This window comes from Varroa jacobsoni, unplaced genomic scaffold (assembly GCF_002532875.2).
Source record: "Varroa jacobsoni isolate VJ856 unplaced genomic scaffold, vjacob_1.0 scaffold_74, whole genome shotgun sequence".
NCBI lineage: Eukaryota > Metazoa > Arthropoda > Arachnida > Mesostigmata > Varroidae > Varroa > Varroa jacobsoni.
In genome coordinates, this window is record NW_019212976.1 from 410,024 (window position 1) to 435,369 (window position 25,346).

General features: G+C 40.7%; 3 protein-coding genes and 1 long non-coding RNA gene across 4 annotated transcripts in view; 2 read left to right on the plus strand and 2 right to left on the minus strand.

Moving 5' to 3' along the window:
* The first annotated feature begins 4,250 nt into the window (after positions 1 to 4,250).
* On the plus strand, positions 4,251 to 6,351 carry LOC111262626 (uncharacterized). The gene is made up of 4 exons (XM_022837023.2): positions 4,251 to 4,354; positions 4,598 to 4,796; positions 5,381 to 5,581; positions 5,809 to 6,351. The coding sequence occupies exons 2-4, from the start codon at positions 4,623 to 4,625 to the stop codon at positions 5,932 to 5,934; spliced, it is 501 nt and encodes a 166-aa protein (XP_022692758.1). The 5' UTR covers positions 4,251 to 4,354; positions 4,598 to 4,622; the 3' UTR covers positions 5,935 to 6,351.
* A 2,753-nt stretch (positions 6,352 to 9,104) lies between these two features.
* LOC111262602 (insulin-like growth factor 1 receptor) overlaps positions 9,105 to 25,346 on the plus strand; it is an 80,093-nt gene continuing 63,851 nt past the window's right edge. Inside the window, exons 1-2 of the mRNA XM_022836997.2 lie at positions 9,105 to 9,501; positions 16,309 to 16,713. The gene's annotated coding sequence lies outside the window, so the exon portion shown is untranslated. The remainder of the gene's footprint in view (positions 9,502 to 16,308; positions 16,714 to 25,346) is intronic.
* Positions 12,463 to 14,492, minus strand: LOC111262634 (uncharacterized). The gene is made up of 2 exons (XR_002681751.2): positions 14,362 to 14,492; positions 12,463 to 13,998 (listed from the first exon to the last, which is right to left on the minus strand). It is a non-coding gene; the product is annotated as an uncharacterized LOC111262634 (long non-coding RNA).
* Positions 18,241 to 22,008, minus strand: LOC111262620 (uncharacterized). The gene is made up of 2 exons (XM_022837014.2): positions 19,995 to 22,008; positions 18,241 to 19,111 (listed from the first exon to the last, which is right to left on the minus strand). Exons 1-2 carry the CDS (start codon positions 20,244 to 20,246, stop codon positions 18,428 to 18,430), a joined length of 936 nt encoding a protein of 311 aa, XP_022692749.2. The 5' UTR covers positions 20,247 to 22,008; the 3' UTR covers positions 18,241 to 18,427.

Genomic DNA, 25,346 nt, shown 5'->3' on the forward strand with positions numbered 1-25,346 from the left:
TGACATCGGTGTCCTTATGGTGCTGGACTGGCTTCTTATAAGTCATATTCAATATGGAACAAGACAAAAGCTCCTACGCAAAGCGTATTACTCGTTACTTTATAAGTCTGTTGGAAAAGCTCTTTCTGATTAAAAAGCATCCGGGGTCTACTTACCAGAAGTGATTAAGATGTATGCTGTTGCCTTAGGTAAGATCCCAACCCACACATATTCAAGCGTGGCTCGAACGGTACACGTTAGTTCACTTCAAAATCTCTTATTTCTGTGGTAGCTTAGTGCATAACGTATTTGCCTGCTAATCTCAGGAACACGCTATGGTCTAGATCCGTATCCAGACATAGACACACGGTTCGTTCCGCGCTGGGAGCCAGCCGTACGGTGAAATGGCTAACTGCAATACTGGACGTAAAACTCACAGAGACTTAAAAATAAAACGTAATCTTCGTATACACGATATCATACAATACGAAAAGTAGAATAACGAAACTCGATAACACATATACATATTCATCATAAGTTCACTCACAAGCAACGGTGGAACTCAGCCATCATACGACATGGCTCGGTAGATTACGCTGTACATCCAGCCAGAACAAATGATAGACTTACAGTTGAACTCTAACTGGAATTGAAACAGAAATGGCAAATTAGGAAAATAACAGTAATGAATGAATAATATTGCAAGATGCAGATGACAGTTATAGGAATATGTTCATTGCACTCTTTTACGATAATATAGTCACCGCATAGATTAATCAGAGTTATATAAATGATTATAAATAATATGTAAATGAGGCGGAGTTCTCTCTATTTATTGTTGCCTTGTTGAAACGGTTTGTGAATGCACATGTATATAGTAGTTTTGTCATGTACAGTTTATATTTTAATAAGTGCTTACTAAAGCAGCTCCTGAAATAAAGCTTCAACATGTGTGCTTTATGAGATGAATAACGCATGGTAACATATGATCCAGGCCTCCCTGCCGATTTGCGCTAATAGGTATTATGTTTTTGGCGTTTTACCGAACAACCAATATAAGTATAGGTGCTCGTAATACTTGCAGTTTAACTTCATCCAGAGAAAACCACCACTTGTATTATCGTAATAGTAGGTACTCTTCATAACGGCTGGAGAAGACTTCAACGCCGATCGGAGCACATTAACATAGAAATTCTATTCGAAATATATAGATAGACAGGCGCATATCAACAGATAATTAGTTAAGCACAACTAACTTTTTGTCATTGATCATTGTTCTGAACAATTTTTGGCGACTATGGTGCCATTATTGTAAAATGAGAGCAGTGAAAATCAGTATATTGGCTGTATACGTTTATTATTAGGTTGTTTAGATCTGATTATTTCGATATAAATAGCTGTTGTCTAGCCAACTCCTAGCTTGGTCCGACGGCAAGCTGATTCGTCTCTAGCCGTAAACCTACGTTCTTAACGACAACTTTATTTGATTGCATGCAGCACATAATTTGTATTATAAAAGCAATGCTAAGTTATGACGTAGGATCTAGGGCTTGTACACACGCGCAGCTACTTTGACATACTACATTCGACATAGGCTAATAGACATGGCGAGTTTGGAAACGATCGACGCACTTGACATTTATATTATATACCTCAACGAACAGGTTTGATGCTGCTGTCTTTTAAAATCGCTCACGATAGAAACGGTAAATAGAACTTTGTGTTTAAATTAGCCGAATTTGCTAACGCTAATTACGACTCGTGAAACAAACATGTCGTTCTATCTGCCCATATTAAGTTACAGTTTTACTCTTCGAATTACATGCATTATTACTGAGCCATTACGCCTCAAGTTCCTCGACCCACTCTGAATGCTTAATTGTATTAGGTATATATTCAGTATGATTAGATATATATGTACAGTTCTCAAAAACGTACAAAAACGCTTGCGATACGAAATTACGCATAATCGCTTATCATATATACATAGGTTTTTTTTTATCAGGGCTTCACTCAAAATCGGAAATTCTTAAATTATCTTTTGCTCAAACCTAGACTGATTTAAATAAACTACCAAATCTAGTCATTTAGGACTTTTAATTTTCGATGCAACGCGCTGCCGGAGAGATGTCACAAGACGTTTACAAAACGCAATAGCATATGATTAATTTCTCGAATAATAGTCGAACTCAATATTACAACATTAGACATACATTCTACGGAGGAGAACTGAAAAAAGCACGTTTTTTTTCCCGTACAAGAACGTTCATTCTGTTTTGTATCGTATTAGAAACTTGAAATCCTACCAAACTTCGCGATCTTAACAAATAACACACCTTGCTTTGGCTAACCTATATAAATATCAGTGATTTAAGCACAAATTAGGAATTTTAAATGTCGTGCTTCTGCCTCTGACGGGCTTGAACATTCCCGCTTCTGTGTCTGAGATATCAAAACAAGCAGAATCAGAAACCTAGAAATCGAATATTATAACGTTTGCACAGGCCGTATTCACTCATAACTCTGACTCTAATAGTTACGACCACATTAAATATAAAACGCACATCCATTGCCGCAGATAACAGCGGCGGACATTGTTTAGAATGCTACCGGCCCGATTTTATAGAGAAAATTATATGATCTCATAGGGATTCTATTTTTTCTTAAAACTTAATCCGCCAATTTCACAGATGTGAAGGTGCACCTTCCTAATATCGTTAGTCCCGTATTACTGTTACTAATAACCGTTCCGGTTATCATTGTCGTCCGTTTGCACAACCGCCTCGAAATGCCTTTAATAAACAGAAACAACTCACAACTTGAACGGAGCACCATAATTATCCTATTGTATGTTTTTTTTTTACGTTATTGAGCTTATCTCAATTTAACGCGCTCTTATGTCGACGCCCTTCAGAAGTAGTTTGAACCCAAACACAACTGAAAAAGCAGCATGTGCTTCTTATAGCACCTGTGCAAGTACACGCAGTTCATTCAGATAACGCCGACGGTTTTGAAACGTGCGCGTCTTAATATACTCCAGCCAGTGGTAAAACAAGCTCCCATAACTGTCAGAAACCCTAACAACTACGACAGCTCTAGAGATTTAATATGAAAATAAACATGGCACAATTATTGGGTGATCACACAACATTATTACTAAGACGGCCTAAAGGTGAAAGAAGCTGCGCAAGTCTGGGTAAGTAGACAAATACTCAGTTATGAAAAATGAGTCTAGATGATCGCTGCTGGAGCACCTCTATGACTAAAAAGCTTAATAAGGCGCTTAGTAACAGACGAATGGTCAGTGAAGCATTAACCGTAAAACTTCAGGACAGTGCCCGCCAGAGATTCTGTCACGTACAAGTTGTTCCCCTAACTGCTTAAGATTTTTTTTACAGGAAAAGTAAATGCGTTGCCTGTTTCTCCCAGCAAAGCACCGCACTGGACCCCCAACGGCTTCCACATGGCTGTTTTTTTGGAGTCGGTTGGCTATGCAAACGTTTTAACATAGTTTGTAAGCAAGAAAGAGAAGCTGTTCTCTCGAGTGCGTTGCACCCCTTCAGCTGCACCAAAAGCTCAGATGAGCAAAGCTTACAAAACGCGCAAAACTTACGCGTTTATCAAAAAATCACTTTATAAAGTAGAGCTATAAGCTACCCTGAAATTCTATGGCTCTATGGTACCGTAGAACCGCAATTAAACTCAGACGGGTCGTGGAACACCATAATTCCGTAGGAAACGCAAATGCGCTTATCTCATGAATCGATAGATCGTCTAATTAGTTTCAGGCTTCAAGAGTCAGAAACCTTATCACCTGTTAGTAGGAAAACAAAGCGCATTGTTTCGTCCCGCTGAGCGCATTTAAACAACTTCTGCCGTACCGGCCTGCAGGATAATATTTCCGATAATTGTTATCACTAGCTATGTCTAGACAAAACGCTGCTTCTGTAGTCGGAATCTTAGAATACCTTATCTCACATTGTGATTAACAAAAAAGCGTAAAAAATGATAATGATAGTAATAACAACAACAAGAACAACGATACCAAATTATTGCATAATTAGTATCCCGCTTCAAGTGCATGTCAACTTGGAAAAAATCGTGCGGTAACCGAAACTACTCTTTTCAGCACACCGGATGATTCAGACTACGTAGTTTATCCTCAAATCAGTCATTTGCTTGCAATTAAAACCACACCCACACAATAGAGTAACCATTAAGCAATAAAAAAATAATTAATTCTCATAACTGGCTTGTCCATTATGAGCAAAAATGTACAAGAGAGCGAAATAGATAAATGCGTACTCTAAATATCAATCATCTAATGTCAACCAAGATTGTGAGATAACGAAAAGAAATACCTTCGATGCTAAATGTAAGTCCCTTCTAATTGAGCAATATCTAGCAATTATACTGACACTTTACACCGAAGCCGCGGAAAACAATTATTAAGCGTTAGATTGATAAATTCGCAGACTTGAAACGGAGTTTTAAATTTTGTCTTACATTTACTACTATCACTTCAGTAAAGTAAGTAGAAGTTGTAAAGCGATTTACAATATTTATTCTGGATTATTAGCTCATAATAAGCGTCTAAAGTTGTTTTTTTTTTTATTAGTGAAGAACAACAGCAAACAATTCTCATGAATGCAAAAGCTTCTGTAGCGCTGTGTGCAGCTATTCTGTGCGGCTTCTGCGCCTGGCGAGTAACCCAAGTTCATGATGCACACCCTACAACTGAGGAGCGCGCAATCAGCCTACTACGCTTTATGAGAAGCCTTAATCAGGATACTAAAGTGTCCGAGGAAGAACTTGAGGTAATTTAGGGTATATTTTTTCAAAACCGAGCGGGTAACTATCCGCCTGCTCTTACAAAACTGTAATGCATGGCATGTAACTATAATACAACAATTAGAGCAAGATTAAGAATGCCTGGCAAAATTGAAAACAAAAAAATTCTTCAATTAACGAAGTGATGCTAACTAAAAATGTCGAAATACAGACATGTGCTCCATTTATTTTATTCAGTCGTGCAAACGATCCGAATGGTGCCTAGTAGCACGATTTTGAATATATATCAATATTGTTATAGAGCAGCAGACTAAATGCCCTTAAGCTGATGGTAGAAGGGCTTCGAAGCAACGAGAGAGTTCTCTAAGATATATTCAAGATCGCGCTTCGGAAGTGCAGCTTACTAACTTATTCTGAAATCTCAGATGGTACTGTGTTCGGGAATATAAGTATCAAGTTTTCGATCGTACTGCTTAGAAGTACCTTCGTGCTTAGATCGTAGCGGTTTATTGTGAAAAAGTATGTAAAAAAAAAACAGGCTGAAGGGATGGACACAATTACGCATTCTGTGCATGAAGTTAACATTGTCGTTTTACTGTTTTAATCTCAGAATGCAATTAATGCTTCGTTAGCGTGTATTAGACGGGAGATTACGAAGATTTGTCCCGTCAAACTTAACAACACGCTTCATCATTTTGATCTAATACAAGAATGCGGAGGATCTACCAAACGCCTGCTGGAATTAGACCACTATACTGATAGCTGTGTGAAGCACTTTCCAGATGCACCTAAAGAAGTCGACGTGGAAGAGGTAGGTCTCTGGAGCCTGTGCAGAATATTATTACTATAGCTTAGATTTCAATTGTTTCGTCATGTTCTTATATCCGTAAAGGCAAGTGCAGGACAAACTCTTAAGTATAAGAACGATATGGAGTCTTGTAGCATAGCTGATGTGTACGAATGTGCCCTAAATCTCGTTGTATTGATTCCTTCCATTTTGGCTCACTGTAGTACCTTATCTATCATTTTTATTTCCAGCTTGCCAAGATGTTTGAGAGATGCCTTCCGAGTGATGTGTTTTCTTCGGTCTGGACAGACGTTCAGATACCAAATCCAAGCGAAATAAGTGAGAAGGATAGTGATGTTGGCGAACTCTTAAGTTAAGCTAAGTGGTTTGTCATGGGATTTTTTGCAACAACGGAATATTTTGATAAAATCAGTAGCCACTTGTTTCGGCTTTAAAATGCAAACACAATTAACTGTAGTAGCTAATACTACGTCAAAAATAAACAAAAACTAAATTTGCAATATAGTTGTAGCTTTACGAGAACAATCGGATACAGGAGTGGAGGAGTCTGTAAAACCATTGTTCTGGTTATTATATATACATAGGTACCTCGTTGTGGTAGCGGTCGATTGTCCTAGGGCTGCTATGCGATTACAACACTGGCACTATTCACCAGCGGTCCTACGTATCTATCAGTATCTTGCCGGCTCTGAAAGATAGTGTCGTTCATCTGAATCTGAAGCGAAGGTCCGTCCAGCGCCAGGTGAATCCTAACCAGATTACATTAGCGTTAAGATGTGTAAGAGAAGAAGAAAAAAAAGTGTGACATTGAATGATTGCTATCAACGTCGAAAGCGTACGTAAAAGCAAATAGTTGACGCAGAAACGATTGAGAACAAAGACCCTTAAATCATAGTAAGAAGGTACAGAAAAGGCAGGCATTATTGCCGATCAAGTATCCGTTTATTGCGTAATGCATTTATTTTTGAAAATTATATATCAGTGAATTTTACGTGGTAATGCATTTATTTTTGAAAATTATATATCAGTGAATTTTACGTGAACCGACTGCAATACCATATAGCTGCAGAAATGTACGTATACTTTCGTCTAGAACTTTTCTGTGCGTAAGAGCGTTCATAATGTATTGCTTACAAAGCTTGTTTGTGAAACACGAGGAAACCGATGAGCCTTTCGGGAAGAAGTCTTTGACTGTGTGCATTACACCAGTAAATGGTGGCATCAAACGAACGAACATGATTGACTAGATTGATTGATGAATGATTAGTCATCAAACAACCGAAGGCTTGGAAATCGTTAAAAAAGTAATAAATGGATAATAAACGGGATTTTAAATGTAGAATTTTTTAGAGAAAGGTAAGGAGGTAAATTAGACGTCTACTGATCACAGGTGTGTGCAATGGCAAGCTTGTTCATTATAAAGGAATCATATGGTATTTACCGAAAGTCAAAACTAACTATATGGCTTACCGACCATCTCAACACCTTTTGGTAAGGTCTTTCCACGCTAAGCTTATGATACCTTAAATGTTTCAACAACTATTACATATTTTTGTCATATTCTAGCACAGTAAAACTTTCAACTTGCCTCTGCCGAATGATTTTTTAAATTCTTAATTGGGTCATTTCTGGGTTTATAGCTTCGTTTTTAGTTTAGGTGAGTAATTGACAACGGTAATTCCATTTCAAGCAATAATTCGGCTCTCGTAATACAGTAGAATTACGCACTGTTAATGCGAATGTGCTGCGAGTGTATGTTCGCGCACGCAGTATTGCTGCTATTGGTGGACCAGATACTAAAGTCTGTGGTGCGTGAGCCACTACTTTTTGTAGCAATATTTATTAAATGTTCGTCGTAAATAGACAAAAAAAGTCGTTCTTGTAACGACATCTATCAATTAAAGGAAACTATTTATAAAGCAATTTTGGCTAAGGGAAAATTTGGGCAGCTTGTTTATAGAAGTTTGTATTCGTCACTATTATATTGTCGCACATTATAACTTTCAGAATCACATATCTACGATGATGTTCTTTGTCCTTTGTATGAGTCTTAAGGTCAAAGCACTAGCTCTGCTGGAGTCAGTTCGAAAGTTGGACGCACCGTCGACACATTACAAACTTACTTGAAATTATAGCGTAGAAAGGAGATCCTTGGCCAAAAAAAGATCGACATGAAAACATAGGCTAAAAAATTTACGTGGCAAACAGTTTAGGACAAGCATAAGCGGCGATATCAGGTCAAAATCGAGTGTTAACATGACAAGCAATAGTGCAAAGGTAACATCACACGAAAATACGAAACTTTTGACTTGAACATAACACCCACACAGAACTGGTTCAAAATGTACAACAAAGAGTAACTGTAAAAGCATGGGACTTTACATGCTGAGCCAATTCATTCCATGGCGTACTGGCAATCGTCGGTGTAAGCGTTTGCATAGTCAATAGTAGTGGCTACTGAAACAGACTTATTTGGACTGTACATACTCGCATTGTCATTTTACAAAAAACTAGGATAACCGCCACGGTCACTAGCCAAGTCCTTAATTTCATTTCAAACCGACATCCTAGTTCATGAAAGTTCAGCATATACAAGCACGTTTGACTACCAGAAACGTCACGACATTTTCCAGGCATCGTCGAAATATTCTGCTTTTATTAAAAATAAAACGTGGGGTGAATAAAATGCATTTTTTATTCATTGTTTTAATAACTAACTAGAATGTCTAAAGACTGATCTTCTGATTAGATACCATTGTAATTCACCTATGCTGGATGTTATTTAACTCTGAAAAAACTCAGTGATGTCCTTGGTAATGTCCCGCAAAATATTCCGTAAAAAGGTCGTCCTTGACGGCTGAACAGGAAGTTGAGACTATTTCTAACCATTCGTATATAACGTACATCATCAATAGCTGCCATAATACAAACGTCGATCTTATGCCCTAAAATACCAATAGTTGTCCGAGATTACAGGACGGCATGGACGAGGATGGGATCGGCAATGTCAACGAGAGAAGTGAACCAGGGTGAATCACAATCATAGAAAATCCCATAACAAAATACTGTTAAAACGCTGGTATTGAAACGTAGATTGCGTTAATTTAAGAAGATTATTCTTAATGAAGAAAATGTTACTGTCTCCCTACCAGGGCTTGTCCAAACTCCAGGCACTTAGATACAGAAAGCGATTACTCGGGGCTAGCAAATCTTTAAGAAGTCATCAATAGGCAGAGGCGGACAGCGCCGTCGAAAACATGGTTAAGGAATTAATGAAACAGAATATGGGTCTATTTGTAGAGATTGTGAATGAGATATGGATGGCATAATCTTTCTTCACAGAGTAGAAGCATGCAAACCTTATTTGCTGCCCAAACCCTGTAAGAACATAGATGACCCGTCAGCCTACCGGCCGATGTGTTTACGCGATTGATAAGATTGCAGTATGATATTGTTATCTGATTGCTTAAAGATAATGACACCGAACATCTCAGACGAGTGTATGAAGAGAAGGTCGACAACAGGTGCCGCCTTAGCGGTGCTGAAAGCGCCCAACTTGATATATAGCGAGGTCATAATGAAAGGACAACATAAGAAGCCCTAACAACAAAGGGCCATCGCGAGTTTTTAAAAAGTACGCGGTAGACGGTACAGGGTCACACCACATATCGTTTCTCAAGAAGCGTCCCTCAAGGCTTAGTGTTCGACTCTCTTCTTTGGAATATAGGGTTTGATGGCATCATGCAGCCGGACCATCTAGACTCAGCCAAGTTCGTTGGCGTTTAAGACACTGAAAAACTTCAGTGTGAACAGTACCTATGACACAGTCAACTCTTGAATTAACGACCGTGGTTTTGAACTAGTCTCGGAAAAGACGGAGTTCACGGTTCCTAACGAGCGTAAAGAAAGCTGGCGACGTAAACGTAAGTCTAGATTTCCATATGATTCTACGAAAGAACACCATCTGAATATAATCGTAGGTAATAATTTAAACGGAGAGGCACATGTTGAATATATATATATATATATATTATAACAAAGCCTTTCAAGTGACTAACAATGCATATCTTTCCCAACGCAAACGGCCCGACAAACGAATATAGATGTACCCTAGCATCAGTGGTGAATTTAATTGCTCTTTACGGAGCACCCACGTGGTCGGGTCGCTTTTTAAGATAAGACCCTACAAAATTTACGATAAAAGTAAGTAAAATATTTAGAACGATTTTTTACGATGAAGCAGCGGTGACCCCGCGGCTACAGTACGCTATATTAGTATGTATAGACTCGTGTAAGTGTCACCCAAATGTACATTGCACTACAGGAGGGCAGGTTAGTGATACAAACGGGAGGAACCTACACAAAGCGACGCAGAAAAAGAGTCAACATAATGCCTCTAAAGCCCCGCAGCGCTGATAGAGTGCTTCAAAGGTATATTCAGGGCGACCAATACGATCCCACAAATAGTGACGAATCGCTAATGCATAGTGTGAATCTATGATGCGCGGAAAGCTGGGAGCTGAGTTGTCCGTTTATGGGGTTCTGGACTCCTTCGAACAACTCCAATCGAACACGACAGATTGACCAAGCCAGATTCGCAATAGGCACCTGAAAAACGCGTATGGCCTATTTCCATGTTGAGCAAGTCTATTCAAGGCCTGTTCATGGCATGGACGCAGACCGGCAAGTTGGTATGAAAATACACCGAGCGTCATGCCCCAAAAGAGCAACTCGCTGGGCCCATCCTGAAGCCGAATAAAGAAGAATACGAGTGAAAAAGCGTGGTGATCTTATGACGCGTAAGCTAACGGAACTCCCGAAAGCTTCTCACATGTTCTGACCGAACAGTATCGGTTTCGCAGAGGATGCGTTATTCTTACTGCAGATAATATACTGCTTCAAAAGTTACGTCGTGTCTGTCGCCTACTAAACCATACGCTTTTCATTGCGTTCGTGAATTTGTAAATCGGAATTTGATATGACTCCCAGAGTCAAAGTTTTATTAAAGTTTACCGAATGCGGAGTTCCACAGAACACACTGAATTTAATCAGAGTATTAATTTTAGGCAAAGGTTTAGTAGAAGTCGTTCATTTGATCAAGTGGCGTTGCACGGGGTCATAGCTAAAGCCCTCGGCTGTCCTATCTTTTGCTGAAAGATTTACCACCCTGCGTTCAATTTTCGGCGGAATATGTAAGTGCGTTCCTGTCGGCCTACAGTTTCATCGTTTTGGAAGCAATCGGCTTTATGCCTAGCAAGCTCTCATTGTTGAAAGAGGCTGGATTGCTGCTAAGTTTGGACAACACAGAGATCATGAAGTTCTGCCATGGAGGCAGTCGCGCTGCTTCCGTTACGCTTCACATAGATAGAACGATCCTGATCTACATGAATGCTTCAGGTACCTGGGAATGACCCCTCAAAGAAACATCGAAAACAAAGTGCAACGAGCGATGGTTGTGAGCGTGGGACAGAGCTTCAAAATTTTCTTGCGCAAGGTGCACCGTTTGTTCGGAATAGAGATAACCTCAATTATTTTTTTGGAACCCAACTTATCTAGGATCACTTCTGGTTGAGGCAGCTCGAAAGACGTGTCAAACCATTGGTCTTAGAGCGCGCTATGGTCTTACACCGTTTGTATATGTGTACCGTTTAGATGACGCGCCGCTGTTTGTAGAAAATCTGAGGCTTAAACTCAAGTTCTGTATTATTCTACCTATTCGAAGTTAATCAGTGAAGAAGGATGGCGGAGATCAAGCCTGACCTTTACAGTACGAAGGCTTTGACCAATGAGGCCTGAAGAGAATCGGACGGAATGAATCGGCACATTGTTACATCTTGCAATAAATGGGTTTCATTATAGGATTATACGTAGGACAAAAAGTTTCCATTTGTTAGGGGCTCTGTGTGTCCGCATCAGATGTGGTGCAATATACTTTACGTACCATGCGCCGTCATGCGTGCAGCACCATCTTTGGGTAGTCCCGTTCATCATGGGCAGATCATAAAATTAAAAATTCTCCACTTCATATACTCATCTAATATAATTGAATTTTTCTAAATATGAATCAACTATCTAGTATTTTTTTCTGGAACAATAAGCGTCCAGACCAATAAAGTCGAAAGGAACAATGAAGAAAAAACGAAAATATTTGACACATGAATTTCCTTTTACCATTGTCAGCCATAAGCTTTCCGTGGGTACTCGACATAGCGACATTTGCTTTAGCTTAATGAATTTATATATATATATACTACAGGACATCATTCCCAAGCAAAAACTGAAAGTTGATTATTAAGCCTCTACCGGTTGGATACCCAAAAAGCCTACCTCATTAATTCTAATTTATGCGTAAAGATCTCGAGATTTATCCTCCGTATATGATTCTGAAAAGGGAATTTGAAACGGGATTATGATATCAGACTGTATATATGTTACACGCAAAATATGTGCTATTAACACCTACACTCAACTTAAAATACTTTCGCACGGATATTGCATTAGTAATGTAGAAATTCTACGTGCTAGTAATATTCGGCATAATTAGCATGATACAAAAAATAACAAAGGAAATTAAAAATAAATAAATACATATAGGCGAATTGTGCACAGTTAAGCAAAAGCATTAACTACATGTGAAAAAAATGATAGTATAAAATGCATATTTATTGATACTATGGTTAATGTGTGGGTAATGTTAATGACTAGTCTTCAAAAATGTCCCTGACTAAGGTTAACAAGTACAACTATATGCCTACATTTGTAGGTGGATTTAGCCATAGGTTGCTACTTTAAAAAAATCCTTCGTATGCCTAAAAGACGTATTTCATCAATTAAAGATAACAAAATTTTGGAATCTGCTAAAAAGGAAGATTTCGGCTAAAAAGTGGGATTCCTGCGCAACATAGGTTTGTTCGCATTTTATTTCCGACCATAGGTTTCCGACTTTATAGACCCAGATATGTAATACAACGTATATCTTGCATGTTTTATACGGCTTCCAACGATCGCAGTTTGAATAATGTAATAAAACATAGAACACATTTTAAATTTTTACGGTCCTACTGAATTATGGCATATGTTGTTTCACTAAATACTGAGGAAGCAATTATTAGTAGAAAAAAATTCAATACATCGCGATGATTTACCATTGCCACTTATAACTGGATTGAGATTATCTGCTTACCACATTTGGATTAATATGTACCTGAATTAACCAATTTTTTTAGCGTATTGTTCACATCTTCTTGTGGCTAATTATTTTTCCACCTGTACAGCATTGATTCATAAATATATAAAAAAAAAAAAGACGCAATGTGCTCCGAAATAGTCTAATTTATGGATTGTAAAATGTTTTGTTGATATAACGCCGCAAATCCATGGTTAGGTTAAGCATATCATGAACCTAGTTATTGTTCATAAAATTAGTAAAAATCTGTTAGAAGACCGAAACAATTAAATATCGATCAAACCAATTATCATCATGGTAGTGGAATAGTTTTGAAACGGCGACTCAGACGCTGGCTCGTCCAACAGTGAAGATTTCCTTACGCGCAAATAACTTGGCAGTAGTGGGTAGAACTCGAAAGTCGGGCTACAGTTGCGCGAACATGGGCCCTTAATTTTGCATAATTCGACTATACTGTCTAAAGCCGGTATCCGCAAAGAGACTATTCTAGTTAGAAAATGCTGTCTGAAAACATCATCCTGTAGTTAGAACAACTATATACCTTGAGCTAGAATTTGACCGCGCAATTCGAAAGACGAATATAAGTGTCACTTGTAATTTTCTATGGACAGCTGAAAGTTGAATTACGCCATATCGGCAATTAACTTGTATGATGCTCATTCCGGAATAAAAAAATCTGTATGATTTATGTGGCCCGTATTAGTTCATGCGTGCATATTTTTAAAGAACCACTCGTAGTCCCAACAATTCCCCGCCAGTTTCGTTGTGCTATTATTATCCTATGCTATTTATTACATAAAGGCCATAATATCCAGTTTTACTTTTTAGTCAAACAGCTTGTGTGATATATATTATACATCGCAAAGAAGTGCTTCAGCTTGCACATGATCCAGCACAAATGTTGGTGCAGTATTAATCATGTCTTTTCGTTACTATATAATTACATGCCCAACATGGCAATCTTTTTTTCACTAGTCGGCGTTGTTTTCATCATTGCCAGTATTTATGCTTCTCTTGAATACATTGTCTGATGGATGTGCCAGTATATTTACCATTTTAATTTTTAAATTTGCCGCCCGGAAATGCGACGCAGACGGTGCTCAGTAATCGCCCGCCTTAAAGATAACCCGCTAGGCGTCGATTTTGTTTGCCCGACGATGAGCGCATAAGCCGCCCTCTCCGGCTCTGGTATCTCCATTGTGAAATTGAAACAGTCATCGTTAAAGTACAAATGCTAAAAGAAGGAGCCAGCAAACGAGAAACAAAAACCAGCTACTCATTACAGTAGTATAAGCAGAATAATCCTGACCATAATAATCATAATAAGAATCATTTATGAGCACTACCCCTACTATAATTGTAGGTTCAACGTGTTTTTACAAAAGAGGGTGTGCAGTGCGAAAACGAAACACATTACGAAAGAACTAGTAGTATCATGACGTATTGTTGATTGCTTGGTGTTCGCTGTTAATTTTGTTTGCCAATTCTATTCACGATTCAATGTGTACATAAGCATTTGCCGGGTTAAACTTTTCCGCCTCGACCGGACTCCGAAATTCAGTTTCACATTTATTCTTTCGTCTATATGTGTGCTCACCTAATATTGCTCGCCCGATAGAAACGCTAGATCTAGCCTCAGCAATAACATCGGTACGGATTCATCGGATAGGAGACAACAGTACGGTTTAAAATTTGAGTCGCCGTCCTTGCCGTGGTTCTGTCGTCTGTTTATGCGGCACTACCCTATCGTGTGCTACGCTGGCGTCTACGCACCGAGAGCGTGTTATTTACATGTGTACGAACAACCTAGATCAAAGGGACATAAGCTAATCTTTTTGTTGCAATAAAGAACCGAACTGTAGCGGCCGCCTGGTCGCTTGTCTACACAGTCGTAGACGACGATCGCAAAAAATAGAAGAAAAACAGGAGAAGGGGCAAGACGACAACAACGCCGACGGCGAGGAGGAGGAGGAAGAGTGTGTGTTATGGCTACGATAAGTTGTTGTTGTTGTCGCCACCGCAGCAGCATTGTGTTGTTGTTGTCTTTGTCGTCGTCGATGCTTCTGCTGACGGTGGAAGTGACTGTGCTGGCACCGAATTGTACGTCCCTGTAGCTGCGAAACATCGAATTTCTCGTCATCGTATTTTCGTGCTGGATCGTCGTGGTGTCGTTGGTGCGATATCATCGTGATAGCACCGTTATTGTTAGTTTTGTTTTTGACCAAGTGGTATGCCGTGGATCCCGCAGCTGTTCAACGTGCGAACGAAAGTTGGGAACCAGGCGTCTAGGCAAACAAACATCACGAGCAACAGACAGGCAAGTAGTTGAGCGAGCTACAACCAGCAGCAGTGAAACTGTCAATAACAAAACAGTGAATCTCATATCGTCGCAGCGGAAGCAGCGGCCGCGATAAAGGTCGCCTTCGAAATCGTCGCTTTGGTAACAGTTCGGGACTGGCCGTTCCTCCGTTCATTGTCGGCGGAATAACAAAACCACTCGTGGTATTTGTCGTAGTTGCAGTAGGAGTTGCAGCTGTCGTGATTGCAGCCGAAGCTGCGTCCGAGTGGTCGAACGAGGGAGTAAGAAATCAGTTCAGATCAATAATTTGCTGGGCGCTGCTGAGCCGTCGGGGAGAAATAAAGCTAATAACAACAATAGGAGGAGGAGGAGGGGGCGGCGGAGGAAAAGAGTGCGTGTGTGTGTGTGTCTATGAGTGGGCGAGTGAGTGAGTGCTCCCGCTGCAACGCTCGGTCGTCCGGTCGACGCAAGAAGAGCTGTGGTAATAGCGCCAGTAGCAACAGCCATTTCGTGAGCGAATGCTGCTGATAGTGGTACTCGTCGTCGTAATAATATATCCATATGAGAAATGACTGCGTGTCGCGTTAATGCATAGAAGACAAAAATCAATATCAAAAACAACGACGACGCAAACCTGTCCATGTATTTCCCTGGTGGAGAAGTTTTTTACGGCGACCGATGTTGATGCTCGTTACCATCAAGAACTCCCGTTGCGAGCTGGCTGTGACGCATGCAACCGCGTGTGCACACTCAGACAGATGCCTGCATACCATTTCAGCATCGTGTTAACGATAACAACGTTACCGACGGCGACGACGATCAATAACAGTGAATGATATACCACTACTGCTACTGGCAGTGGTAACAGCAGCAGCAAAACAAGCGACGGCTAACGAACATAAAACGGGTCCCAAAACGGTTCATTTGTCAAAATAAAATAAAGACGAAGGAAAAAAGAGGGCTGCCGTTGTTGCCGAGCTGTCACTCGGTTCCGCCCGTTCATCACTCCGGCGCTGTAGACGTAAATGCTCCTCAGTGCGTGTCCGCGTGTATTTGTACGTGTGCCTGTACGTAGTCAACAACACCACTAACATCGGTAGCGGCACAATCCGTCAAAACAGCAGCAGAAGCGATTAATTAGTGAATAACTGGTGATTAATGAGTAGTGGTAGTGGTAGTCATTCTAGTGTGGAGTGGAGGAATGAAGCTTAATGAGGTGCATACTCATTGCTCTGTCTCTTTCAGTCGTGTTTGTGTCTAAGCAGAAGTGTCTCCCGTTGTTGCCGGCCTGCAGGTGTAACGTATGCGAACCACGAACGCCGCTATCAACGTACTTTGGTGGCGTCAATTCAGTATTGCTGTAATACGTGGGTCAAATCGGTGCGACAACAGCAGCCTCAGGTGCGCTGCTTGGATTTACATCGATTAGACCAATAATAACAACAATATAAATTCACGATTATCACTTGGATACATTATACACTCTTTTTTGTTCACGCTGTTCTCTCCATTCGTCTTTGTGCCTGTTCTAGTGGGGTGATTGTTGTGCGGGTGTATTATTGTTGTTGTTGGCGTGCCGGCTTAGTACGTCATCCGTCGCAGACTCTGGAAAGTTTCCCTTTACCCGAGGAAAACCGCCCCCCGACAGAGGTAAGAGTTAGAGGAAAACAACAGCGGTCGAATAAACCTGAGATTGAAAATAGAATACATGTTTTCCTTTGGATGTTGCTTTACCGAAATACTGCCGAAAAATACATAGTCAGCAAACAGCACAAAAAAACGATGTTATGATGACTCGATTAACAGACGAGGACGGTAATAATAAAGAGCGAAAAGGATCCATTTGAGAGAATTGTTCTTCTTGCTCTCTCTCTCTCTCTCTAACCCTATCTCTATTTTGTTTTCGTTTTCTATTCATACAATGTCACATGAAGAAGGTCCTAGAGACGTTTGTTGTCTGACCAAGTGGATGCTCGATTGCTGGCTTAGTGACGCCGGGTCAGAGATCAAGAAGTAGAGTAAACTAGGCAACAAATGGACCAGCGGGCTTAGTGAATCCGGTGAATCTTTTCATTCTGGTTGCTTTACTCAGTGGTAGTCACTCATCAGTTTGTTTTATACATCTAGCCGTTTCGTGTCGTAGCTCAGTAACGCCGCCCTAGTAGCGGGTATTACAGTCGCATTATTACGAAAACAGATCAAAACAATAATTACAACGAACTACCAATATTTGTTTGGTCTACTATTGCCCCGGTTTAGCAAGTTCCAATACGTTAGTATTGGATCTTTGTGATAAGCATCAGTTGTTACTATTACACATATTAGCATGTCGCTTGTTTCTGCCCGTTGGAACTCACAAAACTATTATATAGGGACCTGCGTCAAAGTCGCCAAGAGTGGTACTTTTCGCACCAGTGGCCTTTTAACGGCAACCGAGCAACCACTACTGGAAACTAATTTGATGATCTGGGATCGCGATATGTTTCATGACGCTAATTATATGGAAGTATATATTGGAATCAAGATATTTCTGAAGGATATTTCCTTTAGTGTAATTGTCATTTCCATGATTTCGGGTCTCAACTCGAAGCCTAAGCCGGTCACACACGACTACATGATTATACATGATGATGAAAACTTAACTCTCCAAACTCGCGAAACTAACTTTAATAGTAAGCTTGAATGAAGTCGCACTGGTACGCGTAGACCCTTTGAGGCGTCGTTTAAACGCGCCAAGCAAAAAAAACTTATTGGTTCAATTGTTGGGTCGACTGTAGGCTAAGGCTCATCTTGAAAAAAGCCTTTAAAAATCGGAAAAATCCGTAATTGCCACCGTTCCTTCGACGAATTTCCAGAGCTTTTTAAACTAATGCCTGTTACGGATGCGTCATATGAAGGTATGAAACTCGTTCTTGGATTCATCAGAAGCGGTATAATGATCAACAACGACACAGACCGTCAGCCTTACAAGTTTATGATATCGCTGGGAGTCACTGGGCAAAAATTGATTTTCGGTCATATTCGAAAAACGACAGTGAGCTTGTAGAATTGTCCCAGACAGAACTTGTTTTTGTGTACTTAGGACCAAAAATCGGAGGTGAACAGATGCCCGCAGTGATAAACAGCTCGCCAAAAGGTATCTTAATTTGCTCCGAGCATTTCGTCGTATACGTAACCAATGTTATAATGGCTACAACTAGTACTGATCACTCATATCAGCGGTATTTTTACTAATGCAATGTAATACATGTTTATTACTTTTTCGTTTTGCTACGTGAAATAATCTTAGAGGCAATATATGTTTTACTAGTAGCAACACTGCTAATATAGCGCAATTGAGAGCACTGCTGCAGGAACAGCGGTATCAGGCCGCATACACAAAGACAAACATCCAAACAGCAGCTAACAGGCTAGAGGATGGCTGGGAGTAGATCGACCGACCGACCGGCAGGCAGAATGCTGATGCTGCTGCCATTGTCGTTGCTGCAGCCGCTGCGGTAACTCCTTCTGGCGGCGGCGCGGATGTCATGCCTTGTTGTTGCCATTGCCGCCACAACGTAGTTTTCCTCGTTGTAGAGCCACAGTAGCGCCGCCGTCGGTGCTGCGCGCCGACCGACAGCTGCTGTTGGCTGCTGCCGGCTGCCGCAGCGCCCCGCTGTGATGGTGGTGTCAGTATAGTAGTATTACGTGTGTCCCCGTAATGGCGCGGTGGTGGAGGACGTGTTTGCCTATTAAACTTAGGGAAACGTGGCTGTCTAGCTTTTAAACCGGGCTTGTACACGTTCCGTTTCATGGTGGGAGCCAGCCGTCTGAAACGGTGCTTCACTTCAGTACTGGACGTAAAACTCGAAACATTCATTTTTAATAGTATTAGGTGTAACCCCGAGGCCTCGTGGCCGTATGGCGGCGCTGCGGCTGTAGCAGTAGCGTCAGCAGCAGCAACGGTGATGTCGGCGTCATCACAGTAGTGATGGCGGTTGCGATGTGTTGTGCACGCCGGCGCTACGGCCATTGTCGCTCTGCCGGCGAAACGTAGAGACAGCAGCGACTATCGGTCAAACAATGTCAGGAAAATGAGACAAAAGGAAAGAGAAAGAGGTTTAGGTGATAATAGTGGAGCTGGAGTAGAGCGAAGTGGAATGGAATGAAAGGTTTAAATGCTCCTGGTTTTACGTCCGGTACTCCAGTAAGACGTACATAGAATTGACAAGTCTTAAATGAGGCAAGATGCCGTTGGTTACTAATACGAGGTATCCTGCAATCTGTTCGTGAACGCTCAATAAAATTAATTCGCTGGCCAGAGGGCAATAAACTTTGTGGGCATTGCTGTTTGAACTAGAGCGTTTTTAAATGGTCACGTAAAGTGCAAATATCTCTTCGAACCTGCACATAAGAGCCGTGCTGTGTGTTATTATTCTACAGTCGATTCTGATCATTAAGTTCATATTAGCTTTATGCGAATAGTCGTCACTGCCTGTTTGCACCTATATCCATAGGTATAGTTCTCTATCGTCACACGAGCCCCTCTACTATGGAAAAGTAAAGTTTGGAATGGCGTTGAAAGTCACATATGTCAGGTTTGTTTTCTCCAATCCTTATCGTTCATTTTCCTGGTTTTCTGTTAGCGGAATCCGTTTGTATTTTGATAGTGTTACTATTTTTTTCACAGTGCGCATTTTAGCATTAGACCTATCTATTACTGTCTTGTTATTCAGTAGGTCCGTTTTTAAATTTTTTTGTAATGCGGTCAATCCTAACAATATATGAAAAGCGTGCGCTAAGGCCACTTTAAGCTTATTAGGGGTAAATTCGGGTTTTATTTTCATTAAGAACAAATGAACTTGGATGACTGAGATGTTGGATAAGCTATTTGGGTCGCTCTAATCGGCGGAGTGGAAACTATGGAGATATATATATATATATCTACATACCCATAATGGTGATGATAAGAACGAGGCATGTAAAGAGTTCGGTGGAAAGCTAGCAGAAAGATCTCCGTTGACGGACGTGCCACGGGCTACCGTTAGCATACGGTCGTTGACAACTGTTCGTTGCGTTGTCTCCGGCGCTAGTAGCGTTACTGCAGCTTTTAATACTGCTCGTTGCGGACGTTGTCGATAGATATTTTGAACAAGCGATGCGTTGGCAGCTAGCGTGTTGTGTGGCTGACTGGACGGTTTCATTCAGTAACTGGAAAGCTAATTATCTGATTTCCCTGACCATCAAAAGCACCAGCGCGGAAATTTCTTGTGTCGTCAAGAGCAGCGGCACGATAAATGTAATAACAGATACGCGGGTTTAATTGCCTTTTTCTGTGTTGTTGTTTCTACTATTAATACTAGTACTGCTGCTTTTGATTAACCATTCAGGGGGGTACTTTTTCTTGTTTCGATATAATATGTTGCATTTGCTTGGTTGAGGGACAATAGGACAACGCGAATTCGTGTGTTATAGTTTCTAGTTTATTTATGTCCCTTGAGAATCAGCTGCCGTCCGTACGAACTTTGCCAGCAAATCTGTGATTGATCTTTTTTTGTGCCGCGCCTACATCCGTTACTGGAAGTGTCACAGGCGCCTGTCGTTTCGCTCCGATCCCACCTCATTTGTGTCTGACTCTAGACTGTGACGTCTGTTGCCATTATGATGATTTTTTACAATCGTCGCACTCACCTTCAGATCACTTAGTGATATCGCTTGACTCTACTTATGAAAATAGATTGTGCAAACTAGCGGGTGCCGTCTTCCATCCGCGAACAATGTTGCCGACTTCACCATCTACGCCAATATTAGCATCAGTGAGCAAATGAGACAAAGAAAGGAAGGAAAAAATCTAAATTTGGGATAACAGAATGTATTGAACATGACATTTTGGAATGCTTACCCACACAATCACTTGAATAACATGCTGATGATTTTTTAAAATTGGAAGATAGGTTTGCACTCATACACATAAGAGACACACTTACTGCTCCTAGACAGAGCAAAGCGGGACGAATGAAAGAGGGCATCGTCATTTGTATACCACCTACATTTTGTATGTATTTTCGATATTCGATCAGCAACGAGAGTAGCACCAAGCAACAGTAAATGAAATATAGAGACCGTAATGCTATTTCATCATGACAACAGGTGGGAAAGGCTACCGGCGTATTTCTGACAACCGCTTTATAACTTGCGTGACGACGTTGCGAAACAAGACCGTGCATGAAATCATCAATAATGCAGATCCGTTTTATTGTTCGCTCTTTGCTGATAAAAAAATACTAAAGAACGAGCAAGCGCGCGGACGTCATGACCTGTATCTGTTATTTCCCACAAGAACTTACGTGGCCAGATTCACATCCAGTTCGACGAAAGGGGTAAAACAAAATTTCAGGCAAAAGGTTCGTATAGGGATCGCATTGAAACTTGAGTTGCAAATTGTTGACGTGGAGAATAACAACTTTGACGTAAGTAAACTTCTAGTTGACAAAAGTTTAATTCCCAGTTAGAATAGGTGGGAAACCGATTGGAAATTAGATTTTGTTGTAGCCCATACAATAAGATTTACTACAATTATTACTAAATTATTAACACTAAAAAAATCATGAAGCAAAAGCTAATATGTTTAAATACACAGTTTGTCGAATATATTAGTAAGTCCTTCAGTCACAGGCAGGAAGTGCAAATGCAGTCTTATCGACGTTTTCCTTATTTTTTAAGAATTATACGGAGTTGGCTTTTTGTATACGAACGCATTTTTTTCTGCTTCTTTGCTCCCATTTGTGGCTGATAGGCGGAAGTCGCTGCGTTTCTTCCGGTGTCCGTTGATATCTGTTGCTTCTGCGGGTGGCAGTGCGGCGGTAGCCAGATGTTGTGGCGATTAGTTATATATGGAAAGCATCTGATACACATCCTAATGAGGAATGGCTACGCGCGTTCCACATTTATATTTATGCTCTGCGCTCCTTTCTTGGTGATTGTCGTTCGTTACTCTGGGAACTGCTGGCGTGTGATAACGTGGCTGTTTGTGGATGAGTTATGTATATATGCCCACTATCTAGGTGCATCAAAAAATAGGTTTTGTTGGAAGTCCGATTTTACTACATTGGATAAGTTTTGATCTCTTTTATGCACTAACTGTCGCGGACACAGTGCATAAAGTTGTACCATAGGACAAACCATTTGGCTTTGTTGTAGTTGGAAGTGCAGATGCTGCTATTGATTGTTGTGTACTGTTTTTTTATATCTATAAGTTTTGTAGGAGTGGTTTCAGAAATATATGTGGTACGATTACAAACTATGGTAGCAGTCGACACCGAAAAAACGTACGCCAGCAATGAACGGGCTTCGCAGAAGGCGCTCCGTGCTAGCTGTCAGGGTTAGCACAGACAGCCATAACCACAGTAATATACAAGGCAAACTACGTGCGCGTTTACGCGTATTTGGTTGTCTCTTGCCGTCCGATGAAAATTCGATAGCTGCTGTTGCTACCTTGTATAGGACTAGACTGCTGATCGGAAACTGAACAGAAATTGTTTACCGACTGGAGCTTTTATATCCTAATCGCACTATCTAGGCGCAATTTAGTACCTATATATTCCCAGTTAACGCTCGGCCATTGTTACCATCTGTGCTGCGCCCACGTAGCGTTTGCGCGTGCCCTGTGCCGCAGCACCCTTTGCAACACTATTTGCTAACGGCCTCGCGTCGTCGGTGAGGTGACTCCCAAACAGCCACGGCTGTTACGGCTGCGCGGTATCACTGTGGTGAGTCTCGAGCGCCGTCCCGTCCTGAATTCATTATGGTTCGGGTCGCTTGGCGTTTTCATTCGCCGTGCAGCCACTTGATTCTAGTACTGCATACCTCTGGTTCAGCTTGTTGATCAAGTCTTTTTGCAGATACTCACGCTTCACGGCAGAGCCTTATTTCCGTGTCCTGCGTTAGTACCGAAATCGCGTGGACCATAACCCGACGTTGCGACCAATACTAATGGTCGCTGTGAGAACAGCCTTTCTCTAGCGGTGATCTGAGCGGTGGTTTTTACGTTCTCGGCCTCGTTACCCTGTCCTCTGCGGTTTAATGAACAAATGTTAGTGAGTTTTCAACTTTCGAAACCGACAATGTTATGGTAAACTACCATGCAGCTTCCTTAAAGGATGTTCCGAGGAAGATTTTCGAGAAGCCAAACGGAGGGCTCGAATGCTGGATTTTTGATATAAAAATTAGAAGCTGTTCTCAAATAGTGTATCTCTTTTCAACTTAGTTCTCGAGATAAGCTTGAATCAACCTTTATGTAACACAAATGTAATAGCGGAAACGACAAGTATAGTAGAACCTTTTGCTCGCTAAAAACTGTACGAACATCACTTCACTATGCAGAAATTAAATGAGTATCCTGAGCTGTGTTCTTATCAGTAGTTTAGTTTGTGAAGCATTTCGATTTTCGAAAAAAATCGATGTTTTACTGTGGATCAAATATTACATTGTGTGTGCTGGGTTCCAAGCAGCGGTTGAAAATAAATGGAAATTTTCGGTGCTTTCGTATCCCATACTTAGTTAGTACATCAAGCAGCGTGATATTTACACAAATTTTAAAATTTTATTGATATAATGGAATAAACGTAGGGAACGGCTTATTAATTATAGGAGCCGGGGTAATTTATACAACGTTATTAGGCATCTGTTTCACAAAATAAAGATGTGCTTGTGAAACGTCCGAATTGTGAACGTGTGAATTCTGATGATTACAATCGGAATAAAGGTTAACGAAAACAATACGTCCGTCCGAATCGCCAAAAAAACAGGGTAACTGAACAACATAAGTAGAGAAAAATGCGACGGTGGGTTGATTAACGCGCAGTGATAGGAGAACTACAAATAACGTTCTGTGGTGGAAGCATACGAGAATAACAACTGTAGCAGTTGGTGAGGGTATTGCAACAGAGTGATCCAACAACCGTGACGAGCTCGATTTCAGGCCAGGCAGATTCGCTTCAGGCTAAATTGGGGCATGTAACCGCACCGTAATATTGCACAGCGCGCTTGATACGCACTACGTACTTTTAAAGATACTTTATTGTTTATAAGCAAAAAAAGAACGGATGCTGTAGATATATATATATGGCGGGGGTCCTATTTACGAAAAAAATTGGATAGCGAGAACCACTTGGTCCGTATTACTAATATTATTATTACAACCTACGCTACAACGAAGATCTACATTTCTTAGGAGATTTTTGTACCGTGTTATAAAAAGGTCTTACGTATCTGACCCAGCCTTAAACGACTATAGTCGATCACGGCAAACACGTAAGAGAAAGAAATGAGTCGTTAGTAAAGTAGGTGATAATAACTCTTTCTATCACGGAACACTGCCTCGTATGTACTGCGCAAAAATGCTTGCGTTTGATGCTATAATTTAAAATTATTAAGCTGTTTCGAGCTTTACGTCCGGTGTCGCTCTTAGGCATTTGATAAAACTGCTGGTTCCGAACGAAAAAAACGGGAAACGGAAGTTTGTTTATGACCGGGTTCGAATCTAGACCACAGCGTCCAGTCCTAAGGATCATTTGCTGTATGGTCGAAGAACTACGCTGCAACGCGATGATAAGTCCTCTTAGATGGAGCGTATCCTACCGGACAAGTGTGACGAATCAAACTGCCGCGTATAAGCCTACGAAAACCGCTGGTCCTATTAACTGTTTTATAGAGCTTGAGTGACGGTATCATGCGGACTCTAGGACGTATTGAAGGGGCTTTCTTAATTCTAGGTTTTTCGTTACAGAGACATTAAAAGGATTTTCATGGTTAAAACAGAGCCGCCCCGTTATTGCGACTTAAATTAAACATGCAACGCCACCGATAGGTATTCCATAAGATAGCTAGATCTAAGCACAAAACGAACCGTGTGTCTATGTTAGGATTTGAATCTACACCACCATGTGTCCGTAAGATAATTACCGAATACTTACTAAGCTATTACGGTACCCGTTATTACGGCGTAATTTCTAAAAGTTTAATTATTAGTTATTTTGGCTAAGCTTTTGCAATTTATGCATTATGTCTGAGTGTACCAGGGAAGAAATTTTGGCTGTGACTGTTAATTTACGTAAAAAAGTTATGAAAAATCGTGTGTTTTGTTTTAAGCTTGTATTGAAATTCTTGGAATTGAAATTAAGGCGATTTTTTTAATGGCATAATATAATAGTTAAGCCATGCTCTGAAGGTTTACCATTTGTGTAGCTCTTATACTGTGCGTACTCGACCAGCTGGCGTTATGAATAACGCCATAATAAAGTTGT

Excerpts from the sequence above, each read along its gene's own strand:
- LOC111262626 (XM_022837023.2), top strand. The coding sequence starts at position 4,623 with ATGAATGCAAAAGCTTCTGTAGCGCTGTGTGCAGCTATTCTGTGCGGC. Across the intron at positions 4,797-5,380 it reads TGTCCGAGGAAGAACTTGAG|AATGCAATTAATGCTTCGTT; the intron begins GTAATTTAGGGT and ends TTTTAATCTCAG. Across the intron at positions 5,582-5,808 it reads AAGAAGTCGACGTGGAAGAG|CTTGCCAAGATGTTTGAGAG; the intron begins GTAGGTCTCTGG and ends TTTTATTTCCAG.
- LOC111262620 (XM_022837014.2), bottom strand. The coding sequence starts at position 20,246 with ATGAAACCGTCCAGTCAGCCACACAACACGCTAGCTGCCAACGCATCG. Across the intron at positions 19,112-19,994 it reads TCTTATCATCACCATTATGG|TCGCTGCTGTCTCTACGTTT; the intron begins GTATGTAGATAT and ends TTTGACCGATAG.